This window comes from Corvus cornix, chromosome 1 (genome assembly GCF_000738735.6).
Source record: "Corvus cornix cornix isolate S_Up_H32 chromosome 1, ASM73873v5, whole genome shotgun sequence".
Taxonomy (NCBI): domain Eukaryota; kingdom Metazoa; phylum Chordata; class Aves; order Passeriformes; family Corvidae; genus Corvus; species Corvus cornix.
The window spans coordinates 93,673,574-93,697,271 of record NC_046332.1 but is presented as its reverse complement, the minus strand read 5'-3'; the positions used below and the strand labels follow the sequence as shown (position 1 = coordinate 93,697,271).

At 42.3% G+C, this 23,698-nt stretch overlaps 2 protein-coding genes across 2 annotated transcripts in view; one reads left to right on the top strand and one right to left on the bottom strand.

The window, feature by feature from the left end:
* COL4A1 (collagen type IV alpha 1 chain) overlaps positions 1–22,998 on the bottom strand; it is a 120,555-nt gene extending 97,557 nt beyond the window's left edge. Inside the window, exon 1 of the mRNA XM_039550060.1 lies at positions 22,676–22,998. Within this exon, the coding sequence (XP_039405994.1) occupies positions 22,676–22,738 (63 nt within the window). The 5' untranslated portion in view covers positions 22,739–22,998. The remainder of the gene's footprint in view (positions 1–22,675) is intronic.
* A 133-nt stretch (positions 22,999–23,131) lies between these two features.
* The window catches only part of COL4A2 (collagen type IV alpha 2 chain), a 146,292-nt gene continuing 145,725 nt past the window's right edge, over positions 23,132–23,698 (top strand). Inside the window, exons 1-2 of the mRNA XM_039550049.1 lie at positions 23,132–23,171; positions 23,460–23,563. Coding sequence (XP_039405983.1) covers positions 23,520–23,563 — 44 coding nt within the window. The 5' untranslated portion in view covers positions 23,132–23,171; positions 23,460–23,519. The remainder of the gene's footprint in view (positions 23,172–23,459; positions 23,564–23,698) is intronic.

Sequence of the window (23,698 nt, the reverse complement as noted above, 5' to 3'; positions counted from 1 at the left end):
GGTTCAGTGAAACAAAGAAATCATTTGCACTTAACTGGGGTTATTCAAAGCTCAAGCCTTTCAAACAGTTTTAGAAGCACCTGCTCTTCAAAAGACCTTGTTTCTGTGAAATGCCTTTCAGGCCCAAGTGTCCCACATCTCAGTGAAATGGGGCTTGTGCAAGATTCAGATTTTGACCTAAATTTGTAAAAAAATATTCAATTTAACAATAATCCATTTTAATCCTGAAACTCATTTATAACTTCCTTGAAAAAACAAATGCATGGCACTGTAGTACTGAGGTGCCACACTCTTCCCTTGGGGTATACTTTACCCCATACAACTCCACTTGGGATCCAAAGTAACAGTTCAAGGGTAAGTGATTAATACTTTATCTGTGCAATATTTTTGCTTGATTTTTCACTCAACTATGCAGGTCCAGCAGAAGTGAGGTGATAGAGAGGAAGGGCGAGTTTTGTCATCCTTGTCTGCAGGAACCCAGAGTGCCGAGAATATTTCTCTGCCTGTTTTTAAGGGTTCTTACCCCCCTGAACAACACTGTTTTAGCTTCAAACCTCGGAAAAAATTACCAACAATCAGACAAGAACTAGAAAATACAGTGGTGTGAATTAGGTGATAGACTACTATGTAAGATTGTCACAGGGTGAAAAATTTAGAGGTTTTAGGCTTCTTTTTGTAGTAAATAGATAAGAGTAAAAAATATCAAAATGGAGGATTGTTGTTGTTCTCTAAACCTTCTTCTCCTTCTTCTACTACTCCATATTCTGCAGTAAAAGTAGTTTGGAATGATTGGATAGAAAATTCCGCAGTTCCTAGTCGTGTTACTGAATAATTGGTAAGAAAGTGAAAATAATGTATGTTTTTAGTAACCATTGGTTAAATTATCTTTAAAAGGCTGTGTAAATCTTGATAATTGTCCTCACTCCTACTTTTCTGTCTTCTATGCTGTACCTGGGTCACGCTAGTGGCTCTGTTCCTCTGATAAGACTTAATAAACAACTATCTGGAAGCATTGAAACTCAAAGAAAAGTCCCGGTTTATCTTTGAAACTCCTTGCAAGGACTTTCAGTAAATTCTCTCCCATCCAGAGGGACTTGATTTACAGCACGGTAAAGTGTCACTTGTTGGTGCATCCAAACCAGGTGCCTGAAAATGGAAGTAGACATTTCAACGCCACTTTGATCTACTTTGTATGTACAGTTAATAACTGGAAACAACATTCATGCTTCCTCCTTGTGGCATTGTTCAACGGAAACTGAACAGGCCTGGCCACATCTGCAGCCAGGACAAGAGACCACCACCACTGCTCATCTGCGTACAGTTCTTCTGGGGTGGGCAGGACTGACAACTGAAACTGTGGTCACCCCTCAGTGCCATATCCCGCTGATGGAAAGCTGGACAAACCACTTGGCAAGTCCAGAGCCTGCCCCTTCTGATTGCTCCTGCACTTCAAAAAAGCTGGTTCACAGCCATGAATGGATTTTTTACAGATTACTGGGCATCACAATAAATCTCTTCATCTTCTGCTTCCAGTGTATGGTATTTTTTAATTTTGCTTTCTCTAACATATAAAATCCATTTATATACATTTTATTTTATAAATTAATGTCACCCAAAATCATTGCACATTCAGTGCCCTGAAGAACAGCTGAAAGAATTACCATGTCAGAAACCATAATAGAAGGAAGACAAAGTTTAAGATTTATGTACTGCAGAAGTCATACTCTAGGTATCTACCTACTTCTCATCACCTACAATCAAAACTGTTCTACCGTGGAAACTAGACATATCTGCTAACAAATATATGTACTACCTCACGATACAGATACCCTAGACTTTGGTAGAAACAAAGCCTGACCCTCAGCACACACACACATGCACAGGCATCTCTTGCTATGAAATTGTGAATGGAAAATTAGAAGCAAAGAAGCTAAAGGCAGAGCTAATAACACAGATGTACATTAGCAGTCTGAGTCTAAGAATGTAAACTTACTTAGGGTGAAAACAAGATTGGCATTATACTGGCATTACTTCATTTTAGTACTGTTGCTTAATCTGTATATCTAATTCCTCACATAAAGCTTGACTTTGTGCTAAATAAGAAATGCCTTTGCACTCCACCAGCAGGCTCTGTCCATTTTACAAAGAGGGAACATCCATTTATTTCATCTAAAGGTCAAAAGTGAAATGCCTTTGGGAGATCCCATGCAACCTTAAAATAAAAGTCGCATTCCTAAACTCCAAACTATCTAGAATGCAACACAATGTCATTATTATTCTTTTGAAAATGTAAAACAATTAATCATTTATATTAAAAGCAAAATTCTTTAAAAAGAATTAGTCCTAAAAACCAATGAAATACCAACAGTGAGAATTTTAAATCTTGCTGTTCGAAAAGTACAACTTATTTTCCTTGCAGTTTTATGCACTATGGAAGTCGTAACACCCATAAATGTTTAAAAGACATGATGTAATTCTAGTATTTGTTCACTTTGAATAAAAGGAAAACAATTCTTATTCAAACACCAACAGTAGCCAAAGCAGCCAACCCCATAATTCCTCAAACTTTTTAGTGACTCTTAATAGACTATGTTTATGCCATGATACCTACCTGCAACTATTCATCAATATTTACTCACCCCATTTAGCAAAATCAGAACACAGAACTCCTGTGGAGCAGAAGCTTCTGGCTGTCAGGTTCCTTACAGCTTCCTTCTTCACTTCTAAGTCCAATGTTCAAGATATAAACTAAAGCTCATGTAAACAAAAGCTTTTTAGTCCTTATAAGCTTTGAAAATATTGAATGTGCAAGCTGTAGAACACCTGCTGCAATATTACACTCAACCTTCCTAATTTTTCCCTTCCACTGTATTTCTGCTCAGCTTATTAGTGGATTGAAAACTACACATTTCTTTTTGTCCTAAAGGCTATATAAAATTACATCACACTGCTTATCCAGCTCCACAGTGTCAAATTACTTTATTTAGAAAAGGCATATCATGATCTTTTAGGACAATTTAAGACCATTTTTTAATTAATTACCACTTTAAACAGATAATTAGAACAATCTCCCAATACACTGTGTGGTTAATACATGCATAATGCACACCAGGTTTATGATTACTTTCAAGGTGCTCACTGCCATCAGTAGACACCTGGGGCTACTTGCTACCAACAGTGCATAGAAGGCACCATGTGTAGGTGGACATGTCACAGTGCCAACGCTGATCTTCTGAAAGATACTCTCTAAGGAGGAACATGCTCAGGAAAACCTCAAGTTTTACACAGTTAACAGTAATATACAATTTTCTATTACCACAGATAATTCAAAACAGGTTGCAAAAACCTGCTTCTGTCTACATAAGGCCTAAAAATAACCATATTGCTGTTCCACCATTGCTTCATCTGAATTCATAGATTTTATCAATTCCCAGTTGTTTCAACTCAGCTTTTAGCTAGTTTTAAAAGCTCCATATTTGTGACATAGAAAGCAGGTTTGCAAGGAAGTCCCACAGCATGCGACCTTTCTATTTTCTCATGGCAATTTTAAACGTAGAAAGAGACAGAGATAAACACAACACAGAACCCCACCAAAGCAAAAGCCCACTGAACTATTTCCAGGGAAAAAGACAGTTGTTCCATGAACTCTTCCATGTTTTCAGACATATGAATTATATCTGGCAATAGTTCAACAGAAAGGATGGAACACCAAAGGAGGAGCACAGGCTAAGCATTTGTAATCAAACAGATTAGGCAGATGTAAACTGGGAACTCCTGCTCATCAGCAGTTAAAAGGGCAAAATACTCAAATATAAACAATGCTAACATCAAACCTGTAGTTTGCTGCCTACTCTTTTCCTCCTTAATACAGACAAAACTTGTACTGCCAATATATCTAAGGTCATATGGTTTCATGCGAAGAAGATGGGTGGGTTCATGTGAAGAAAGATGGGTAAGACTGAAATGACAGTCAAACAAATAGGGACTGGATTATTAGGGCACAAGAACAAGGAGAAAAAGGATAACAGGTAAGATAAAGAGAAAATGTAAATGGAAAGTAACCAACACAGTCAGGTGAAAGACACTGGGCTGAGAAAATGAGAAGGAAGAAGCAGAAGTGCAGTCTCTTTGGTGGACCAAACAGTAGTCTGGATGAGACACAGAAAAATGAATTTCCATTTCACCACTGCTTTCATTAAGTAGCTGTGAAGCCTTTCATAAAGGATTTTAAACACCACACCTTCCTCCTGCCCTGAGAAAGTGATGGAATAACTGAAAGCAGCAGGGAACTGGTACCTCTCATCACAATTTGTGACATAGCTACGCTTCATAACTTTAGGATGGGGGGAAAAAATTTCTTTCTTGAAAGAGTCAAAATGGAAAAATGATTACATTTTCCTTTTTTTAACCAATTCACCTTGCTCTTTGAATTATTTTTGGAGGTTTTATATCTACAGTCTTCTCCTTCCAAGCTAAATGCAAATTTAAGGTGTTCTGTGAGAGCTCCATACAAACCTGCACTGAGCAGAGGGTTCCTTTCTTCTCAAGCAGCTCTTTTGCCCTCCTGACAGGCTGCAGTCATTAAATTACTATTGCTCAGAGGCAACCTAAGCCCTCCACACCAGCCTGGCCTGGCCAGGGTCGCATCACCCTACCTACCTTGCCTTCTTCCTGCCTGGCAAGCCACAGCAAGGAACTCTCTGGTAAAATCATTTATCCTTTCTGAAAATAGGTACGAGCAGTGAGAGAGTATGGCTATCCCTGGCGAGCACCAGCCCTGCTCAGAGCCATTTAGTATGGAGAATATGAAATCTCAGCACTAGGCTCTGCAATCCTGAAGCAGACTGCCTACATGCCTGCTGCTGTAGTGGAGGACGCACAGAGAGCTGAGACACACAGCTGAAAGATATTCCCTGGTTAAGGCAGTCGAGTGCTACCCTGCAGAATGGGAACCAGCCCCTGCCTCTCCCATGAAATCAACTTAAGACAAATCATTTCCACACTTTTCACAGGCAGTCACTAATTACACATTCCCCATTTTCTCTACATGTTTAGTGCTGGATCTTTTTTCAAACCAAAGATCTCAAAGTCCTGGCTTCAGCTGAAGTTACTGTGTTAAAGCAGACAATGAAATGCTACTGAATGCTAATTAGGAGGTACTTTTGACATTACATTTTCCAGGTTACCCTTCCCCAAAGAGTCAGCGAATAGCTATGAAATCCTTAGGAAAGGTTAAAGCACCACTCTGGCTTGCACAGACAGAATGGGATGAAAAAACTGAGTGCAGCAATACACTGCCTCCTTCCTTCTGGGGAGTATGCTTATAAAAATCAGCACATGCTTTCTCAAAACATTCAGGTATTACTGTGATAAAGGCCATAGGAAGCTCATGAGAAGCTGAATGCATTTATTCTGCCTTCAAAGCACAACTTGATTATTATCTCTAAAGTAAGAAACAAGTCCAGAAAGTGAAGAGCAAGGCAAAAATTCCTGCATCTTCCCTTGCTCAGCGAGCACATTCTGTTCTGCATACTGAATAAGATGTGATCCTGTGAAATCCATCAGGCAATTAAAGGCTAGAATGATGCAAAAGGGGCCCATGTTTAGGTTGCACAGAGCTTGACTATGAAAACAGAATATTCCTTAAGCATTTTCTCTGTACGAAAACATATTAATATGTCAGCACATGGCCAGTGGTGAGAAGGAAGTGCATTTGACTATATACCGTGCATTGAATGGCCACTGCCACTCCACATGCAAATAGACCAGAGAGAAAGCAAGGCTGCAGTCTGCAGAAGCCAGTAAATAGCGGGCTGGGACCAGAAGGTCAGCCCCACTCATCCTCCGCCCCTGCGCGAGGTCAGTCCAGCTCTGATGTGAAACCACACCTTGAGGCCGTGGTTAGCAGAGTTTCTGCAGCACAGCCCCGGGCCCTTTGCTGTTAACAGCTGCGGTCTGGCCCCGCTCCCTCTCCCTCTCCAGTGCCAACAGCGGCCGTCATGCAGCCAGCCCTTCCAGGAGCCAATGCTGGGAACCAGCCGGGCTCAAATGGGCTACAGCTCACAGCAAAACGATCACTGACACTGACATACATGAGAAAAAGGAGTGGAAATGTCTCTTTTGGCAGCCCTGTGGGACACAGCCACTTCAGCACCAGCCAGCAAGTCAGTCCAACCTGCCTCCCTATCCTGTCCAACCCTGTTAAATTAATCACAAAGCATTTACAACAGAGACCAAAAACCTTGACTGCCAATACCTTGCTGGTGTGGTTAACTATTCTCCTAATCCTACTACAATGGCAGCAGGAAGGCTTGCTCAGAAGGCTGCTTGGTCTTATTACTCTTTAGGGAAAGGCAGCAGATCTTTTTCCCCACCAATGGGTTCTGCAATACTTACTTCACTGCTACCTGATATTACTGGGGCAAGGAGCTGGGAGCTCTCCTATCCAACTCCACATGGAAAACTGTCTACAAGCAAAAAATAGTGCTTACAAAAGTCAAATCACATCCCTCACTTTAGAGTCACGTTTATATTTCAATGTTTCTTTCTGGATATCTCAAAAACATTGCACTTTCAAGAGAAAATGAGAGTGAAAACTGATTGGATGCTTGCTTCTCATTTGCATCTCAATTTCTGTATTTCAGCACGTCAACACAGAAAATTTTATTTTCATAATGATGCAACAGAGTGATTTAGTATTTGTAAGTGTATTTAAGACAGGTAAAGTATTTAAGAGCTCACCAAAAACTACAAGTATTGAGGAGAATGAAGAATAGAAGCTGCTGTACTTCCTAAAATAGATTGACATTAACTTTTCTAAATAAAAAACACCCAGAGATGCCTAAAATTTTTGGGATTAGGTGTAGTTTCATGCCTTTTATTCTAGAACTCTACATTTACCTCACCCATTCTTCAACTGGTGGAGCACACATCAAGTATCCCTGAGAGACAAAGTACTACAGTATACAGATGTGCCTATTTTGGAAGCAGTTGGATCACTTTTCCCTACCAGGTCAGGGTTTTCAGACCAAAAGAATAGCTCTACTGTTTGTAATCCAGCTGAGAACAGCCTGGATTCCCTGTCTTGTTCAACGCTGTAAATTTAACCGTAAAGAATAAAATCAGTCCCCCCTAATTTCAATTAGCACTGGGGGAAGAGGAGAACAGGTAACACACTATCCTATAATGACACTAAACTTTTCACAGTTATTTACAACAATCCACAGCTTATCATTGTTTGGCAAGCCTTTCCTTTATTCATTTACTTCATTTCCCCTTCTTTCACTGGAAAGGAATTTCATGTTAAACTGGGAAAAAAAAAAAAAAGTTGTAATTTCCATTTCCAAAAGACCATTTTTAATCATTAAAATAAATTTATATGGAGATCTTGGCTGTTTTTACCTCATAAAAACTGGCAGGCATCATAAGGTATGCAGGTTTAAAGCTATTCTGTTTTATTACTTTTATCTTCCCCCTCTACCTTTACTCATCTAAATAATTCTGTGAATACTTGCCTTTTCTGGTAGAAAAAACAAGATTTTTCTATTTTGGGGTCCGAAGCAGAAACAGTTTAGAAAATATGCTTTTAAATATACTGTAATTAAAGTTAGGAATTATTTTGTGCTCCAAGAGGATTAGAGAGACACAGCCAAAATCACTGGATGGAAATCCCAAGTTAATCTGGTGCACTATCCTGAGCCCATGACAAAATTCCCCTTGATCATTTGTCTTTTTTTCCCATTCTGATATTTAGCCTCTGTATTTAAAGTTTTTGTCTCTGTGGTTACTGCAGAAACACCTAAAATGAGAGCGGCAAGGGCCAATACAGGAAAAGGCTTGGCAACCCAGAGTTACATGTTAGGTCATGAGGGCCAGTGTGCTGCCAGCTTTTGAGTGTGTGAACTCCTTTTATTCCTGAAGCTGATGATACTGAGAAATTAATCTTCAATCTCCATCAAATCCATTTTTATTCCACACTTTCAAGCTTTGTATAATCCCTATCACGGAATATCACACAACTTACTTATATCTTACTTTGGAGATCAGGAGGTTTTGTTATCCTTATTTCATTTTTATGAAAGGGAGACACAGAGAAGCTAAAAATACTGCCTAAGGGCTGCCAAAGCAGCCTGTGGCAAAATAGGGACTGGATTTCTGCTCCCACACGTGCAGTCAGCCACATCATCTGCAGCTGCGCTGGATACTGCCTGCAACACTTCCCTCAGTCCACCACATCAGCTCCAAGCTCACCTTACCCTTGGACAGGAACAAGATAAGCAGTTGAACAGCGTTCTGGTGCTAGAGATCCATGCTATCTGCTCAAACAGGGTATCCAGGCAGCCAGCTGGAGCTGCTCAGGGAAGACAGTTCCTTCCATGCACCAAAGGGAAAAGGGGAAAGGGAAAGGATGGTACCAAGTTGGTATTAGGCCATTCATCCCTTCAGGCTGCAGTACCTGAACCTGTTTGCAATTCTGCTTGTAGCTGAGAGAGCAGGTGAACGTGCAGTGGGAGGGGAACCACTGGAGACTCAACAATCGCACTGGAACCTTCAGATAAAAAATGACAGCCCTTGATGGGTTTGTGGCACACACTGTATGTCCAGAGGCAACATTGGAGACTTACTTCTGAAACAGACATTATGCCTTTGGACAGGATGCAATGTCCATATCTTCATATCTAAAAATGTCTCATGAACACGTCAGTGAACGAAGTCAAATGGAAAATAAAACCTTAGCCTGAACAGTGAGAAAGTTCATAATTTAACCTGAAAGAACAGAAAAACAACCCCACCACTTTAATTTTACCACTGAATCAGAATACAGGCTATGACAATTTTATTGGCAAGGGACAAGACATTCGTTGGAACTCTTATCCTTCTTTGATCATCTATCAAGATCCATGGTCCTCACTTAGATGTGAGAGGTCTCCACAGGTTTTAAAGGTGTTGGGAGAGAGGGAAGGAGGGTATCACATTTTTCCTGGAGAAAAATAAAACAGAATGAGGGGAAAGGAAAAAAAGAGTATCTGCAACAGGCAACTGCTTGTCAAAATGAGGGTTTATCACCATTATGCATAATGCATCTCTTAATCCTAAAATGAGTGAGACATGCTAGATATGTTTGCATGAAATGAAGGATAAAATACTTTTGAATATTACATGCAATACTGAGGGGGTTCTACTAGCACATACTTCTGTGAGTAGGCACCAACATCATTTGTCTAGAAGAGAGAAAAAGAAAATGCTGAAAAAGATAAAGTGTCAGTATCAGTATCAGTAATTTCTAAAAGAAATGAAGATTTCCGGAACAAGTATGTGCACAGGTACTTCACTCTATAATAAAAATAAAGGAGATGCTTCTGGTAAAAAAATCCTAGTCAAGAAACAAATATGCCAACACACAACAGCATATGTTGCACACGACTGAGAATAGTACAGATTGCAGTGCACAGGAATTGTTTGGCTGATACTGCAGGTTCCAAAATGAAGTTGTTTATTCAAGCTATTTATAATTTCAGAAAGAATTCTGACAAATAAAAGTGTAGTGGTAATATTTTTTCATTACCCTAACAATTAGGTGACTGCTATTCTAAGACAAAAATACATAATTCATATTTCTTTTGCCTTTTTCTCCAATTTTTTTCTTTCCAGCATTTCTTGATAAGGCCTGAAAAAAAAACCGAAAAACAAAACACACACAAAAAACAAAAAGTCACCTTTTACTCCTTTTGGATTGCTTGCCTTTCCGCCCACCCCCAAAAGCCCATATATATTGCTGTATTTCACAGGGATTCTAAATGCAGTGATCTGTACCAACTCTCAGTGGTCCTTAAAAATAGAAATAATACAAATAATACACCTGCTGGGTACAGCCACAAAACTTTTGGGTTTCAGTCAACCTTACATTCTTAGTTTCTCTTCCTGCAATCACCTCTGGACTAAAAGACCACCCAGTAATCCATCTCCTTTGCAATGTTAAGAGGAGTTACAACAAGGAGAAAAACTTCGGGTACCAAAAATACATCCACCAGCTTTAAAGCTAGCTTGAAGTGCTCACTTAAGAGTGGGAAAAATTAAGCCAAACTATATAGAAAAGGTTGTCTTGTACTCTACTGATAACATTCTAGAGGATGTCTCTTTGTAAATGTCTTTATTATTTTAAAAAAGAATCTCTTTGATGACTCATTCAAGAGCCTGAGGAGACACTTTTCCCTTGGTAGTTTACCTTGATCACTACACCTGTCAACACATCCAGTAGCTTTTAATGGCTTCCCAATATTAGACAATAGCATATATTTTCATGTGCTATATTTTAACTGACTGAGTTTTTAGGAAATTATGATAGGCTCATCATCACTAAGCCCCAACAATGAAACGAACATGAAAAAATGAAGTGATTGTAGACATGACACTGGACTTTCAGTTTAGGGAACAGGGCAAGGCTGGTTATAAGGGAGGAAAATAGGCAAAGAACATCTGACCAGACTCTATTTTCCATCTGTAGGCCTATTAAGATAAAATCATCCTCAGACAACCAAGCTGATGAAACTCATTTTTACTCTGCTGATCAAGATCACTAACCTACTTCTCTGCATGTAATAAATCTTCAGTGACAAAAGTAATTTCTCATGCCATAAATAAATCATTGAAACACCCTAAGAGTAAGACACATAGATCTTAAAGACATTTTCTGGCTTTTTTACAGCTTGTTGCCTCCATTTTCTCATGGCCTGTAGGTTTTGAAGGGGATGCAACTGGCATTGCTGTGGCTCCCTACTGCAGTCAGCTGGAGAGTTCAGCTTCAAAGGCAACTTCAGGCAGGGATCGAGCAGCGCTACCACTTCAGGCTCTACAGGAGAGCAAACCTCTCCAGCCCTGGCAGGACAGGCAGAAATGGACTCTCGCTGGACATCCTCAAGCTCACAGGAAGCAGATGCAACTGCCAAGGGTCTGATTCGGGATGTACAGCCACGAGCTGATATGTACTCCTCTGCCTCTCGTGTGGGATGACAGGCAGCGGGTTCTCCCGCTCGTCCTGCAGGAGCACATCCTTGCTGCCAACCAGACCAAGCTTCAGCAGCTTCAAATGAAGGTGCTGACAGCAAGCAAAAGGCAAATCATGCTGATTCACCTGCAAGGCTTAATGTGTAGGAGGCACCAGCCAGGAAAGAAAAGCTGGCATATCTTTTCCATGCACCACAGTAAAGCAGGTGTAAGGAGCAGGCTGAAACACCATCTGTCCCCTAGGGAGCACGGCACACACACGGGAATGACAAAGTGTAGCTGTTGGTCTTACCCAGACAACATACTTAGAAATTATTTCTTCACCCAGCTGCTACCTCAGCACTTCATCATAACATGCAAAGTGCCTTGACTCTTTTACAGTCTCACCCCTTTTCCACCTTCCCAAAGGCAGGTAAATAACCAGTCTAAAGAAGCTGATCGCTTCTCCAAAAACAGACCCAGTTTTACACTAAATAATTCCTGCAGACAGTGAGAGATTGAAGATCAGCACCAAAATTTAGTCAAATTACTAATTCCTATCAATTATACCACTTGATATTGGGCTATCAGGCTAATAACAATTGGTACTTAGGGAAACACACAAATCACTATCCATCACCAGTGACAACTATGAGATAGGTTAATTATGAATGTACATCATAACTTTGCCTTTAGCATGGTGTGACTCAGATTTTAAAAATGCAGCTTCCATCTAATACTATAAATCTAAGGACAGGAATTCTGCACTTTATACTTTCAAACACAGCAAACAAGAAACAAATTACTTTACACGCAAACTTACAAATTCTGTTTTAATGAGTGGTCTTGGACAAAAGCTTTACATTTTACCCAATATTCTAGAAATTCATTGGTTGTCCTCAGGTATGAAAAAACTCATATAAGAGACTCATGTTTTAAGCACATCGCAACATTCAATTATTTTCAGCAGTACTTCATACAATAGTATGTGGAACTTTGCAAAAATGTCATTCTGCTTTCAAGACTAATTTGACACAATTTATAGATCTCTGGATTCTGAAATATGAAATATTTTTCTAGACAGCTGAACCACATCTGTCAGAAAAGCAGGGGTATTATCCAAAACAATACCCAATATGACATAATCACATGGGCAGCTTCCCATGCAAATCAATTTCACAATTTCCCTTGGACAATACAGACACACTGTGCCATGTGCAAACCCGTCCCATGTAATTGCCCATTACTGTTCCAATCATGGCACACATCTAAAAGAACCCAGGAAGGGAAACCCAGAACTTTTCATATTTTGGCCATGAATGTTCAGACTTTTATCCATGATGTTGAATGGGGATTTACAAAAAACAAAGAACTGCTTGTGAACCATGTGGTACAGAATAACAGTCCAGCTAAAATAAACCTGAGCTGAACAGAAGACACTCAGTACACAGACTGTTTTGGCATTGCATTAAGTTCTGCATGCTGTTCTATTTTGCAAGTTAAATTGATACTATTTAATTGTAACCAACAGGACACTATTAAAATAAAAGATATTGATGTATTGACATTGAACAAAAATAAAAAGTCTTCCACTGAAATAGAGTCCAGACATGCAGGTCTGTCAATGCACAGATGTGTCTTACATTGTGAGAGTAATTAAAGTTGTGCACAGTATTGGTAATTTACAAACTCTGGACCAAAACTATCATGTGCCAGCTACACAGGGACCATGTAGATGCCATCTCAGGCCTTAACACAGGGTCAGCTGGTCTTGAGAATATCCTACTTGTGTTCTGCACACTTGCACTTTCTGCAGACCCGGCAGCATCCAAAGTAGTGTATCTAGAGGATCAAACAGACCTTTTCCTCTGGCTTTCACATTGCCAAATCAATTCCAGCACCAGCAGCTTCTGTGGTATCGATGAGAAAGTTCTTTTGAATGCAAGGAAGGCATTTAGAACAAACACCTTTTAGCAGGTATATATTTTAGTGTGTACATTACCTTCGCAAAGGCTGTGGGAACACAAATGGGTATAAGGCAATCACTTGCTAGGCTTGCTCCTCTAAAGATTTTATTTGAAGGCACTAAAAAGAAAACATGATTCTTATAATGACAGCACACAGAAGCACTGTCACAAAACAATCTTTCTAATTTTTGACCCGTGCAGTTTTTTGGCTTTGTCCTGTCACCATTGTCTTCTTTGGTCTCCTTGATACTCTAAAGAAAAATCTCTCCACATTCACAGCCCCTCTGACTACTCTAAAAATCAATTAAATGGAAGCTGAAATTATTAGCAGCTTTGAGGAAATGAGTCTGCACCTGACAGGACAGAGGGCAATGAGCTACAATCACTGCAAGGTTAGCAGTTGCCAGCCTGCACATCTCAGGGGCTAACATTCAAAGCTTTTCCATGCTTATGACACATCCAGTCCATTTAAAATCACAAGCTCTGTCCCAACCAAGCACATAATTCCTGGAAAATGCATCAGAAATCAGCATCCACTCTGTCTGACCAGTGTGAATCAGAGCACATTTTCAAAGGCATGTTCCCAGAAAGATGGATCTACTTTTCTGCCTGATTTGAACTATTATTTTGGCATTCCCAAGGGCGTGAGCCAAGACGTTATTTAACCCAATGACTTTAGGCACTGGTACAACATTTGCTGGATCACCAAGGTCCATACTGGGAAGTAAGTTTTAAAATAGTTATAGAAAGTCACAGACAGAAGAATTACATTGCGTAAGAATTGACAGCACCAGAATCCATGTCTGAGTCTTCTCTCAGCTGATATTTACCAGTAATGATCACAGAAACAACCCCTTCCAGGCTGGGACTGCCAGCTGGAGGGTCCTCACAACTGGTGGCAGTGGCCAGGAGCCAGAGCCAGCTCCCAGAGCTGTTGTCCAGCTAAGCAAAACGAAGTTCAGGGCTCTAGCACTTAGTTCTTTCCCTTTTTCCTGACCTTTTTCCTTGCCCTGCTATCTGCTCTGGCCCCTGGAGATGCGTCATGCAGCCTTGACTCCTCAGAATCACTGTCACACAGCCTTGACTCCTCAGAATCACTGTGCCATTTAAAAAACACAAAAAAACAAACATGACGAAAATAGACTTCCTAGGATAATGTTAAGCTTTTTACTTTCTTCTCACTTTCACTTATATCACTTGCTGTTCCCTGCTTTTCTCTAAAAATATCCATGCTGATTGCAAAAAACACAGCTGTTCTTAACAAAGATACAGCCCCAGTCAATACACGTCAGCTAAAAAAAAAAGTTTCAATAAAAAGCTACTCATCATTTTCTCAAGTAAAGCTGTTACATTAAAAGCATTTACATAGCTTTAGATTCCCTTGCTTATTCTAACAAACAGCTAAAAACACACAGGCATCTACAGCTAAAAAGGTCTTTTGAGTTTTGGCCACAATTAGTGCTTGCACATGTATCTTGGCTTTATGGCAGTCAAAACCCATCCTTTTTTTATTCTGCTAGCAGATAACTGAGTTACCATTGCCATAAAAGGGGCAAGCTTCAAGTACAATATGAAAATTCCTGGAATGCTTGAATCTACCCTCATGTAGCTGATTTTTCCCTTAATATGTGCACTGTGAATACGAACTATTAATGCACTAATTTTTCTTTAAACTTTTGTTCTTATTCTTTACAGCCCCATCAGTCCATACCAGTGTAATTTTTCAGCCTTATTTGGGTTTCATTACAATCTTAGGATTTGTTTCAATGCTTTTAGATTAACAAATATTTCAACAAAAGTCTTCAGTAGACTAGAAAACAAGTTTTCTTCCACTAGATAAACAACCGGACTAACAAGACCAAAAGACTTAAAATATCTAGTCAGCACATAGCTATCCAGTGAAAATGTGCTAATTTGCTCTATCCCTTAGCTACAACTGAAACATTTGTCATGACAAAGAGGGAAAAAAAAAAAATAAGAAAAAGCCTCTCATTCTGACTTCTGTATACTAAACTAAGAACCCCATAAATCATCTACTACAAAAGAACCAGCTTATAAAACATTTTCCACTAAGTTAGTGATTATTTGCATGAAAGATTACATACTTTATTATGAATTTGCAATGTGAATTATCTATAGAAAGAATCTTCATGTAAAAATGGCACTGACTATTGACTATATTAATGAATTAGAACTCTTTCTCCCACTAAACCATTTAGAAATGCTCTACCAGGTTTACTCCCCAGTGTTAAGACAACATCCACATGTACAGAAGACATATTGAGGGCATCTTGACTAGAAGAAAGGTTGAAACCTCAGACCTCCCATGTAGCCAGAGAGATTATAAATCTCACAGCAGCTGAGACACACACAGGCAGAGAGAAGGCTGGATGGACACTGGTGTTTAAAGGTGGTAGAGGAGATGAATGTTACTTGCCTCAAACAATTTTTTTCTAGCAATGATAGGGAACACCACCACACTTCTGGCACCTTTCAAGAAAGTTCAACATCTAGACTTGATTTGGGGCTTTCATCTTATCTCAATTCAGAGATGAAGCACAGAGTTTGCAAACTGAAGCTCTTCAGCATATGTCTTCTGCTCCCACTGTAACAGTTGGGCAGGGATCTCCACAGGGGTGACAGACTTTACCTAAAAACTTTCTGTTTCCCAGTTATAGCATTTGAAATGTTCTTCAATAAGGTACATATTGTTATCTACAGATAAGATATTGCATAGGTTGTACCATGCTTCAGTCTTCCCTCAAAAAATACATCTCTTCTGAATGCAAATGACCAAACTCACTTGATTTTTAATTAAACTATTCTAGTTTTTCCTAGTAATCTCAGTGTATTAAACTAATTACTCTATTTTACAACTCTGATAGTTTCTTCTGCTGGTTCTGTCTCAGCTGTCCTAAAAACCTGCAGGTCAAAATGTGGTCTCTGTCACTGCTACAAGCAGATGAAAGCCACAAAAAGATGAAAGAAACCTAATTATTGCTTTGCAATTTGTTTACTCCACACACTTGATAGCACTTTGTATTTTGTCCTTCACATTGTTCTGTTGAAGAAGCACACCCTTCCTCAGACCCTGCAAGAAAGAGGCTGTCTGCCAGCAGCAGTAAAGGTGAAGGCAGCGGACACACACAGAGAGAAAAAAAGCACAGGGAAGGAGGGGAACAGAGGATGATTAGTAATTCTCTTGAATCCACACAAAGAAACCCTTCAGATTACAAGAAATTCCACAGAAATAGCTGAATAACTTTGCTAAAAACACAGTTACACGTTTAATAAATTAAGTCGGAACATTCATAGAAAATCTTATGCCGTTTATTTCAGAACATGTGTGAGAACAACATTCTTTACATATGAAGGTAACATTTAAAAAAATTCAAGAAGAAGGAAACCTATCCTTTTCCAGCTCTTCTTTGGCTTCCCTCGTTTCATTTTTGGACATGTCCTTTTTATTATGTGGCTGAAAGGCAAGCCAAGCCAAAAAAAGGGAGCTTTTTTGCTGCTTGCAAGGCTAGGCTGACTCATTTCCACCCAAGCAGATTCCCAAGCTGCTGAGTCCCACGGCACCTGCTGTCTGCACCCAGGCCTCAGCACCTTGCACTGATGTCACCGAAACATCCCAGCACAGGTATAAAAGCAGGACAACAATTCTCATCAGAACCCATAAGTACAAGTTTTCAGATGCTTGATAAATTGACAAATCAGAGGTGAAAAGGGGTATTTCCTACCACCACCACACAACCACCTAACCTAAGAAGAGCTAATATAACATTAAATGGGGTTTTTTTAATGGCTTACAATGTTTTTTGCTCACATTGGAAATATAATGAAAGCATGCACAGTGTTAAGGGGTTTCCTAAAAAATACATATTTGAGATATTTTGAGATATCAGAGTGGTAAAAAATGAGCCCTGAGCTGAACAGTGTAGTAGAAGTACAAGCGACTGGAAGCTGAAGTGCTTTTGAACATATACACTGTACTTTTCTTTTTCAATTTACAAAGTTTATTCGAGCTCCTCCTCCTGTAAGAGAATATGTCAGAGATAAAGGAAGATTAAACAGTCAGTTTTTTCATCCTTTAACTGTTTGTACATGCCAGAGGGTAAAAACAGACTAGTTTTTTGCACTAGTTATACTCTTTATGAAGAATACCTTCTTCTTCGCCTGTTTCTTTACAGCAACTCACAGACTACAACAGCATAATGGCAGTAATTACATATTGATAATGTTTTAACTTGTTCTGTATTTTACTGACACATTGTCCAAGACACTGCTATATAAATGCTCTTGAAGAGTTAATCCCACATACTCTTTTGATGTATTAAATCACCAAGAATAATTCCAGCCAGTCACAACCAAGAGAAATCAAAAATTTATCTTCTCACAAAGATCATTACATTGCAGCAGTACTTCACACTTTCAACTACTCACTAAAGCCGCAGGTTGCTCTTCCATTCAGGTCATAGCCCACTCCCAAATTCTTCTCTTTGATCAAATCTTGCAAGATGTTAAGGTGTTAAGTGTTTATGATGGGAAAGTCAGCAGAAATTCTGGGGAGGGCATACTATGCAACTTTTAAACACTGATGAAGTAAGTCAATTTATTCTCGTGTAGAGGTTGTTGAATCTTCCTTTGTTTAGTCTAGTTCTATAAAAAGAACAATATTCCTAAGCCTATCCCTAAAGCTGGTTTCTGACATTTTAAAACAATAGTCTTAGCTGCCTGCAGCAGCTCTCCTACATTGCTCTACATAATCAAGGCAACTGACAGAATATACATCCAGCATAACCTCAGGCATTGTACAACCTAATGATATCCAGGATTATAAACACCAAATGGACAAGTGGCAATGAAACATTGCAGTAGTCCTGCAGGCATTTGATACAAACACTCAGAAGCAAAAATTGTGCAACTTGGAATGATAGTCCATGAGTGCACTTGCGTATGCTGACACTCAACAGCTGACTCCAGGAGCAAAGTCTGTGGAGATGAGTCAGGACTGACTGCTCAAGGAGGTTCAGGGACTGTGTTCACCAACACAACTAGCAGCAGGCAGGTATGTGTTTCCAAAAAAGCCTGCCCTTCTCTCCCACCTCCAGCACCCCATGCCATGGTGCTGTAGAAGAAGTGGCCAAAGGGAGAGGGGAAGTTGGCAGAAAGGACAACAGATATAAAAACATTCCTTTGGGACCAAGGAGCCACCAGGCCTGTCCTCTTGTCCCAGAAGTGTCCATATTGCTCAATATATGCACACTTTTCTGTGTATATATATTGAGTAATGCCGAGGGTGAACAGGTGAACCCACGCCCACCACTCCGCCACTTCCCCAGCCAGCACTGGTCACCACAGGCTGGAAGGCCACCCTCCTGCCCAAGCTCTCATGACCCTCTCTGGTGCATCCTCAGCCACCCCAGATCCTACACCTCTTCCTGACAAGACATCTTGCTCCAACAGGAGGAAGGGAGCACTGCACTTGTCTTCTTCAGACTCCCACACCCCACCATAGCCTGGCAGGGGCAACCAAACCCACTTACTGTTTTTCCCTGAAGCCTTCTAGCCCGAGAAAATCTTCACTCATTAGAAATCATTTAGGTCTCCCCTTCTGGCCATATTTTTGGAACCAGAGTGACTGTATCTCCCTCCTAAATTAACACTTACCAGGGTTTCTTAAACATGCTCTTGGTATTGTCAAGTCCTTGAGGACATTCAGGGACAAGGGTGTCAGATGGCCTCGAGGAATAGGTGTTTCAGCATCAAAGACAGTGGCAGTCCTTGACATGAAGGCAGCTGCCCAACCTTGCCTTACTTCATTAGGAAAAGCACATCCAGGTGAAGTGCTACCAGTGATTCAGACTCAGTCATACTTCTGTTCAACCACAAACCAAAAGCCCTTGTCATTCTTCTTATTTGCTCTTGGTTTATGTGCCCCATACATCTCAATTTTCAGTAAATCACATTTATAATGAAAAGAGAATAGAAAAATTGTTCAGATTAGTTGGAAGCAATTACATTCTTTTTGCTTTTGGCCTTTAACTGCATGTGTCAGAATGCATTCCCAAATATGATGTAAAAACAGGAGAGGTGATGCAAGGAAGGCATGAGGGCAACACAGCAGAGCTGTCTCGGCCTGGCCACGTACAGGGCACCACTCTTCATACAGGGCTTACCCAGGGACAGGAACCTCCTGGCCTCACACCAGTGCATCCCCAGTTGCCACCACACACTCAGCTCAAGTAGGACTAGTGGAATCAGCACTGCCCTTGTGGAAAAACTTATGCATGCTTTTATCACTGTTTTGGCATGCCTTTCCCTATTAGCTCCATAGAGCTTGCTCTCAGCTCTGTCCCAGCACCCATTTCACCAAGACTAAAAGCAGAAAACAGGGATGGGTTGGGAACTTGGAGAGAATGCTAAGCCCACTGCTGAGCAGTGGTGGCCAGGAGACCTCCTTCATTCCACCAACATTACATGGCAGCCAGTCCATTTCTGTGGAAGGTGACTCAACCCAGGGCTCCAGTGCAGCTGAAGATCTCACTCCACTACACAAAGCACAAGGACCAGCACTGCAGCAGCAAGGACAAGGATTTCCATGGCATTGTCAACTCTCAACTGAGCAGTACTAATGTTAGGAAATAGACTTTCTCCAAAGGAAATGGCAGCCTGAAGAGTGTCAGAAATGAGAACCCCTGCAGAGATCCATCAAAACAAGCTTCTCCTGTAACCGTCTCATGGGAGCAGTCTCTTATCTTGACCTGGAAACATCTTAATCTGCTGCCCTGTCTTCCACTCTGCTCTCATTGTAAGCTGAAAATTAATCTCCTGAGAAGAACACAGAACAGCACAAAAGCCCAGATTAGCTATAACTAATATTTTAATTATAATTGGTCAAAATAAAGAACACTAAACTTCCAGTGTCACATCTGGATGCACCTTATAATACCACATTAAAACCAGTGAGAGCTGCAACAGAGAAGCTCCCTCTTTCTGTACTGAGGCACATGATCATGACAGTAGCTGGCTGGCTTTGCTATGTCAAATGCCTCTGTCAGAGGAGTCCTTCCAAATCTCCTTGTATGTATTTAATCACATATATGTCAGAGATAAAAACAATTTTTCACTCTGTCAGCCCTGACAGACTGCAGGATCACCACCACCAGCAGAGCATGAGCTGCTGCCACACTTGCTTGTGCACACAGGCATGGTCTCAAGCCTCAGTTAGGTACCTCAAAACAACCACAATGCACATATGAAGAAACATTTACTGTAAGGGTGACTAAGCGCTGACACAGGTTGCCTAGAGGGGCTGAGCAGTCTCCATCCTTGGACACATTTAAAACTCAGTGGGACTAAGCCTTAAGCAGCCTGTTGTAGGTGTCCCTGCTCTGAGCAGGGGGTTGGACAAGATGATCTCCAAGGTGCCCACCAGCCTCACCAATTCTGTGATGAAGGCCATGGGACAATTAAGAAGACTGTGGCTGCACAACTGTCGTAAAAAAAAAAAAAAAACAAACCACAAAACAGGACTAGCCAATAAAAGCTACTTTGGGGAAGGAAGGAGCCAGCATATTTTTTTTTTTCTGGAGAAAAGTGGTTGCTCCATTCAGCCTATTGCAAAGAGTACTGCTACAACCTTCCCTACCACACAAACTTCTGCTAATACAACTACTCTTTAAATGTAAACAGTGGGAACACGTTCATCTGAGGACCATGTGAGAGCGGGGTCAGCTCTGTCAACTCTCCAAAAGCAGAAGAGGTCCTGCCCAGGTGTAGAGTGCTTCACACCACCCTGCCACAATCATGCACAGGCATCAGCCTGGCTCAAGAATCTCCAAAGAGAAGCCCCTTGATCACCACCCACACCTGGTGTGGTGCAGGCCAACAGCCATCTCCATCATCTTTTGAGTGGTTGCTAGTGACAGGCAACAGTGTGGAGCTGGGGACAGTGCCAGCAGAACTGAATTCATTGAAGGGCCACCCATTTACAACTGAAAGTTTATCTAAGGCAACAAAACTGCAAGGAGCTGAACTTCCACTGCATACTTGTGTTTCCTGGTAGCACTGACGAGGAACTGTAAATCTGCAGGCAGCTCAACCCACAAAGAACAGTTAATAATGGGAAGAGTTTCATAATGTAATTAACAGCTCCAGGTTACATTTCAAGAAATCTTGATTTTAATGAAATAATGTATCCAGTACATGCAGGACACTTCTAGAACAGAGCCTCTTCACAGTTGCTACAAAAGACCTTAAATTGTACAACTGATTAAAGTTTGTATCTTCTTTTAATAAGCACCTCTTCCCTACACAGTTTTGTGTCTTTGATTGAAAGTCATGGTTTACCCAATGACTTCACTTTACAGCACAAGGTGGGAATGTACCTTACAGATACATATTTATATCTCTAGACATACCAAATTCAGAACTTAAATGCAAATAATTTACTTCAAAATATTCTAATTAATTAAAATTAATTAGGACCTTAAGGGAATACAGTTTAATCAGCTTAATGCCAAGTGATGGGTGAATTGCCTAAGAGAATTCACTACTGAGTGATTTACTGCAATCAAAGTAAGCCTGATGTTATCAACCTAGGAGCAACAGACAAGACATCAGTAGTTCAGTGCATTGCTTACTTCAGTTGATTCAAGGCATCCCATTGGTCACAGAGAGGTATCAAAATTCATTATAGGACTTAATTTCATCTGAAATTGCAGAAAAGCTTAAAGTAACCTTTTCCCATATGTCCATTGTTGATTGAAATGTTAATACAAGATCTTAAATTTATGGTAGGAAGCATGACAAAAACCCATGTGTCTAAATCTACTGACAAGTTTTCTGCACTCCTGAATTTCACTAATACAGTATCAACCTAACCAAATGCAAGGAAACAAGGAGACACAAAAAGATAACCTATTTCAAATTATTATGTCAACTGCCCTTTACTTAGAGGTACAGAAGGAACTGCCCAAATACTTCAGGAGCGCCAGGAAAGAGAGTCCTTTAAACTTAAGGACAGCTAGTAGCTATTATCACAGTGATAAAATTAGCTCCCTTAGCAAAACTTTCAGACTACTTGCATGCTTTCGATTTTACAAGTCTATGCCACAATCTAGGTCCATCCGGAAAGATGCCAAAATTCAACTTTAACCATTAACATTAGGATCCCTCCCAGTCCCCAGCCTGCTGCTACTGCCCATCGCGCGGGGTCAAAGGCAGCGTGCACAGCACTTTGAATCCAAGCAGCCAACACTAAACTATTATTCATATTAATATTATTTATTTTTCACTTCTTTTTTAAGTTATTTTTTACCGTGGAAACATAACTCGCTGCTTTTCAGTCCCGGGTGGGTGCGTGCTTTTTATTCCCTCCGCAGTCAGCGGGCGCTCCGTGCCGGGCCGTGGGACAGGGAGAGCGCTGCGGGGCCCGTCCCCGCCGGACCCCCGCTGCCATCCCGCGCGGTGCCGGCCGCCTCGCTCCGCGCCCGCGGAGGGCCGGCGAGCGGGCGCAGCCCCGCGGAGGGGCGGGGCAGCCGGGCATCCGCGCGAAGCCCACCTGGCTGCCCCAGCGCTCCGAGAGCGGAGGCCCCGAGCCACCCCACGCCGGCTCCCCGTCCTGTCCGGTCCCGTCCCGCTCCCCGCGTCTCGCCGTGAGAGGGTCCCGCGTGTGCACCCGATCGCGCAGCCCGAAGGAGCCGCCTCCGCGTACTCACCGCGGCGGACACGGCGCTGAGCTCGGCGCTCAGCAGCAGCCCGAAGCCCAGCCAGAGCCGCATGCTGCCGCGCACTGCACCGCGCCGTCAGTCCCTGGGCGGCGGGGTGCCGGCGACTCAGAGTGGGGCTCCGCGGGGCCGGCCCCACATGCGAGTCTCTCCCCTCCGTCGCGGCCGCGGCGCCTTCAAAATGCCTCGGGCTCCAAGGACTCGATGGGCGGTGGCAGCTCCCCCTCTCCTTCCCCCCGGGCGGGGACCCTAAGAGGGCGCAACCTCGCCCGCTGGCCGCAGTTCCTGCGTCTCCTCTTCCCCGCCGCGGGTGGGTGGTGGGCCGCGGGGGGCGCGGGCGGAGCGGGGAGGCGCGCCGCTTCCTCGCCGCACGCCGCTGCGGCCGCCCGGGAGGGCACGGCACGGCACGGCACGGCACGGCTCGGCTCGGCTCGGCACGGCACGGCTCGGCTCGGCACGGCTCGGCAGCGCGGCGCGGCGCGCAGCGGTGCGGAGCGGGCGCGGGGCCGGGCGGCGGAAGGGGGCGGGGAAGGGCCGGGGGCGCTGCTCTGCCTGGCCCGTCGGGGTCCGCGCCCCCGCGGGTGGCTCCGTGCCGGAGGACGCCGCTGTGTGCGCCGCGCCGGGAGCGACGCGATAACCCCCCTCTTTCCCCCGATCGGAGCCCGGCACGGCCCGGCCGGTGGGGCGCTCCCTGCTCCGGCAAGCGGCGTCGCCGAGCCTGGAGACCTCCGGCGCGGGGAGCGGCGTTACAAGCGGGCTCTTCTCTGCCTTGCAGGAGTGGCCGTCCGGCGGGAGGGGGCCCTGAGCCGAGCCCCCGGCCGGGGAAGGAGCGAAAATGGACATCTCGCAGCTTCCCAGTGCACGTATTTTCCTTTGTCAGTAAGTAATTCCGCTCGGTAGGCTTTTGGAAATAACTTTTTAAAGTCGTATTGTCACCTTTAACTGCAGAGTGTTATCACGTGCTTGTTTTGCGCTAGTTTAAGACCATATCGTCCTTATTCACCTCTCTCTGCA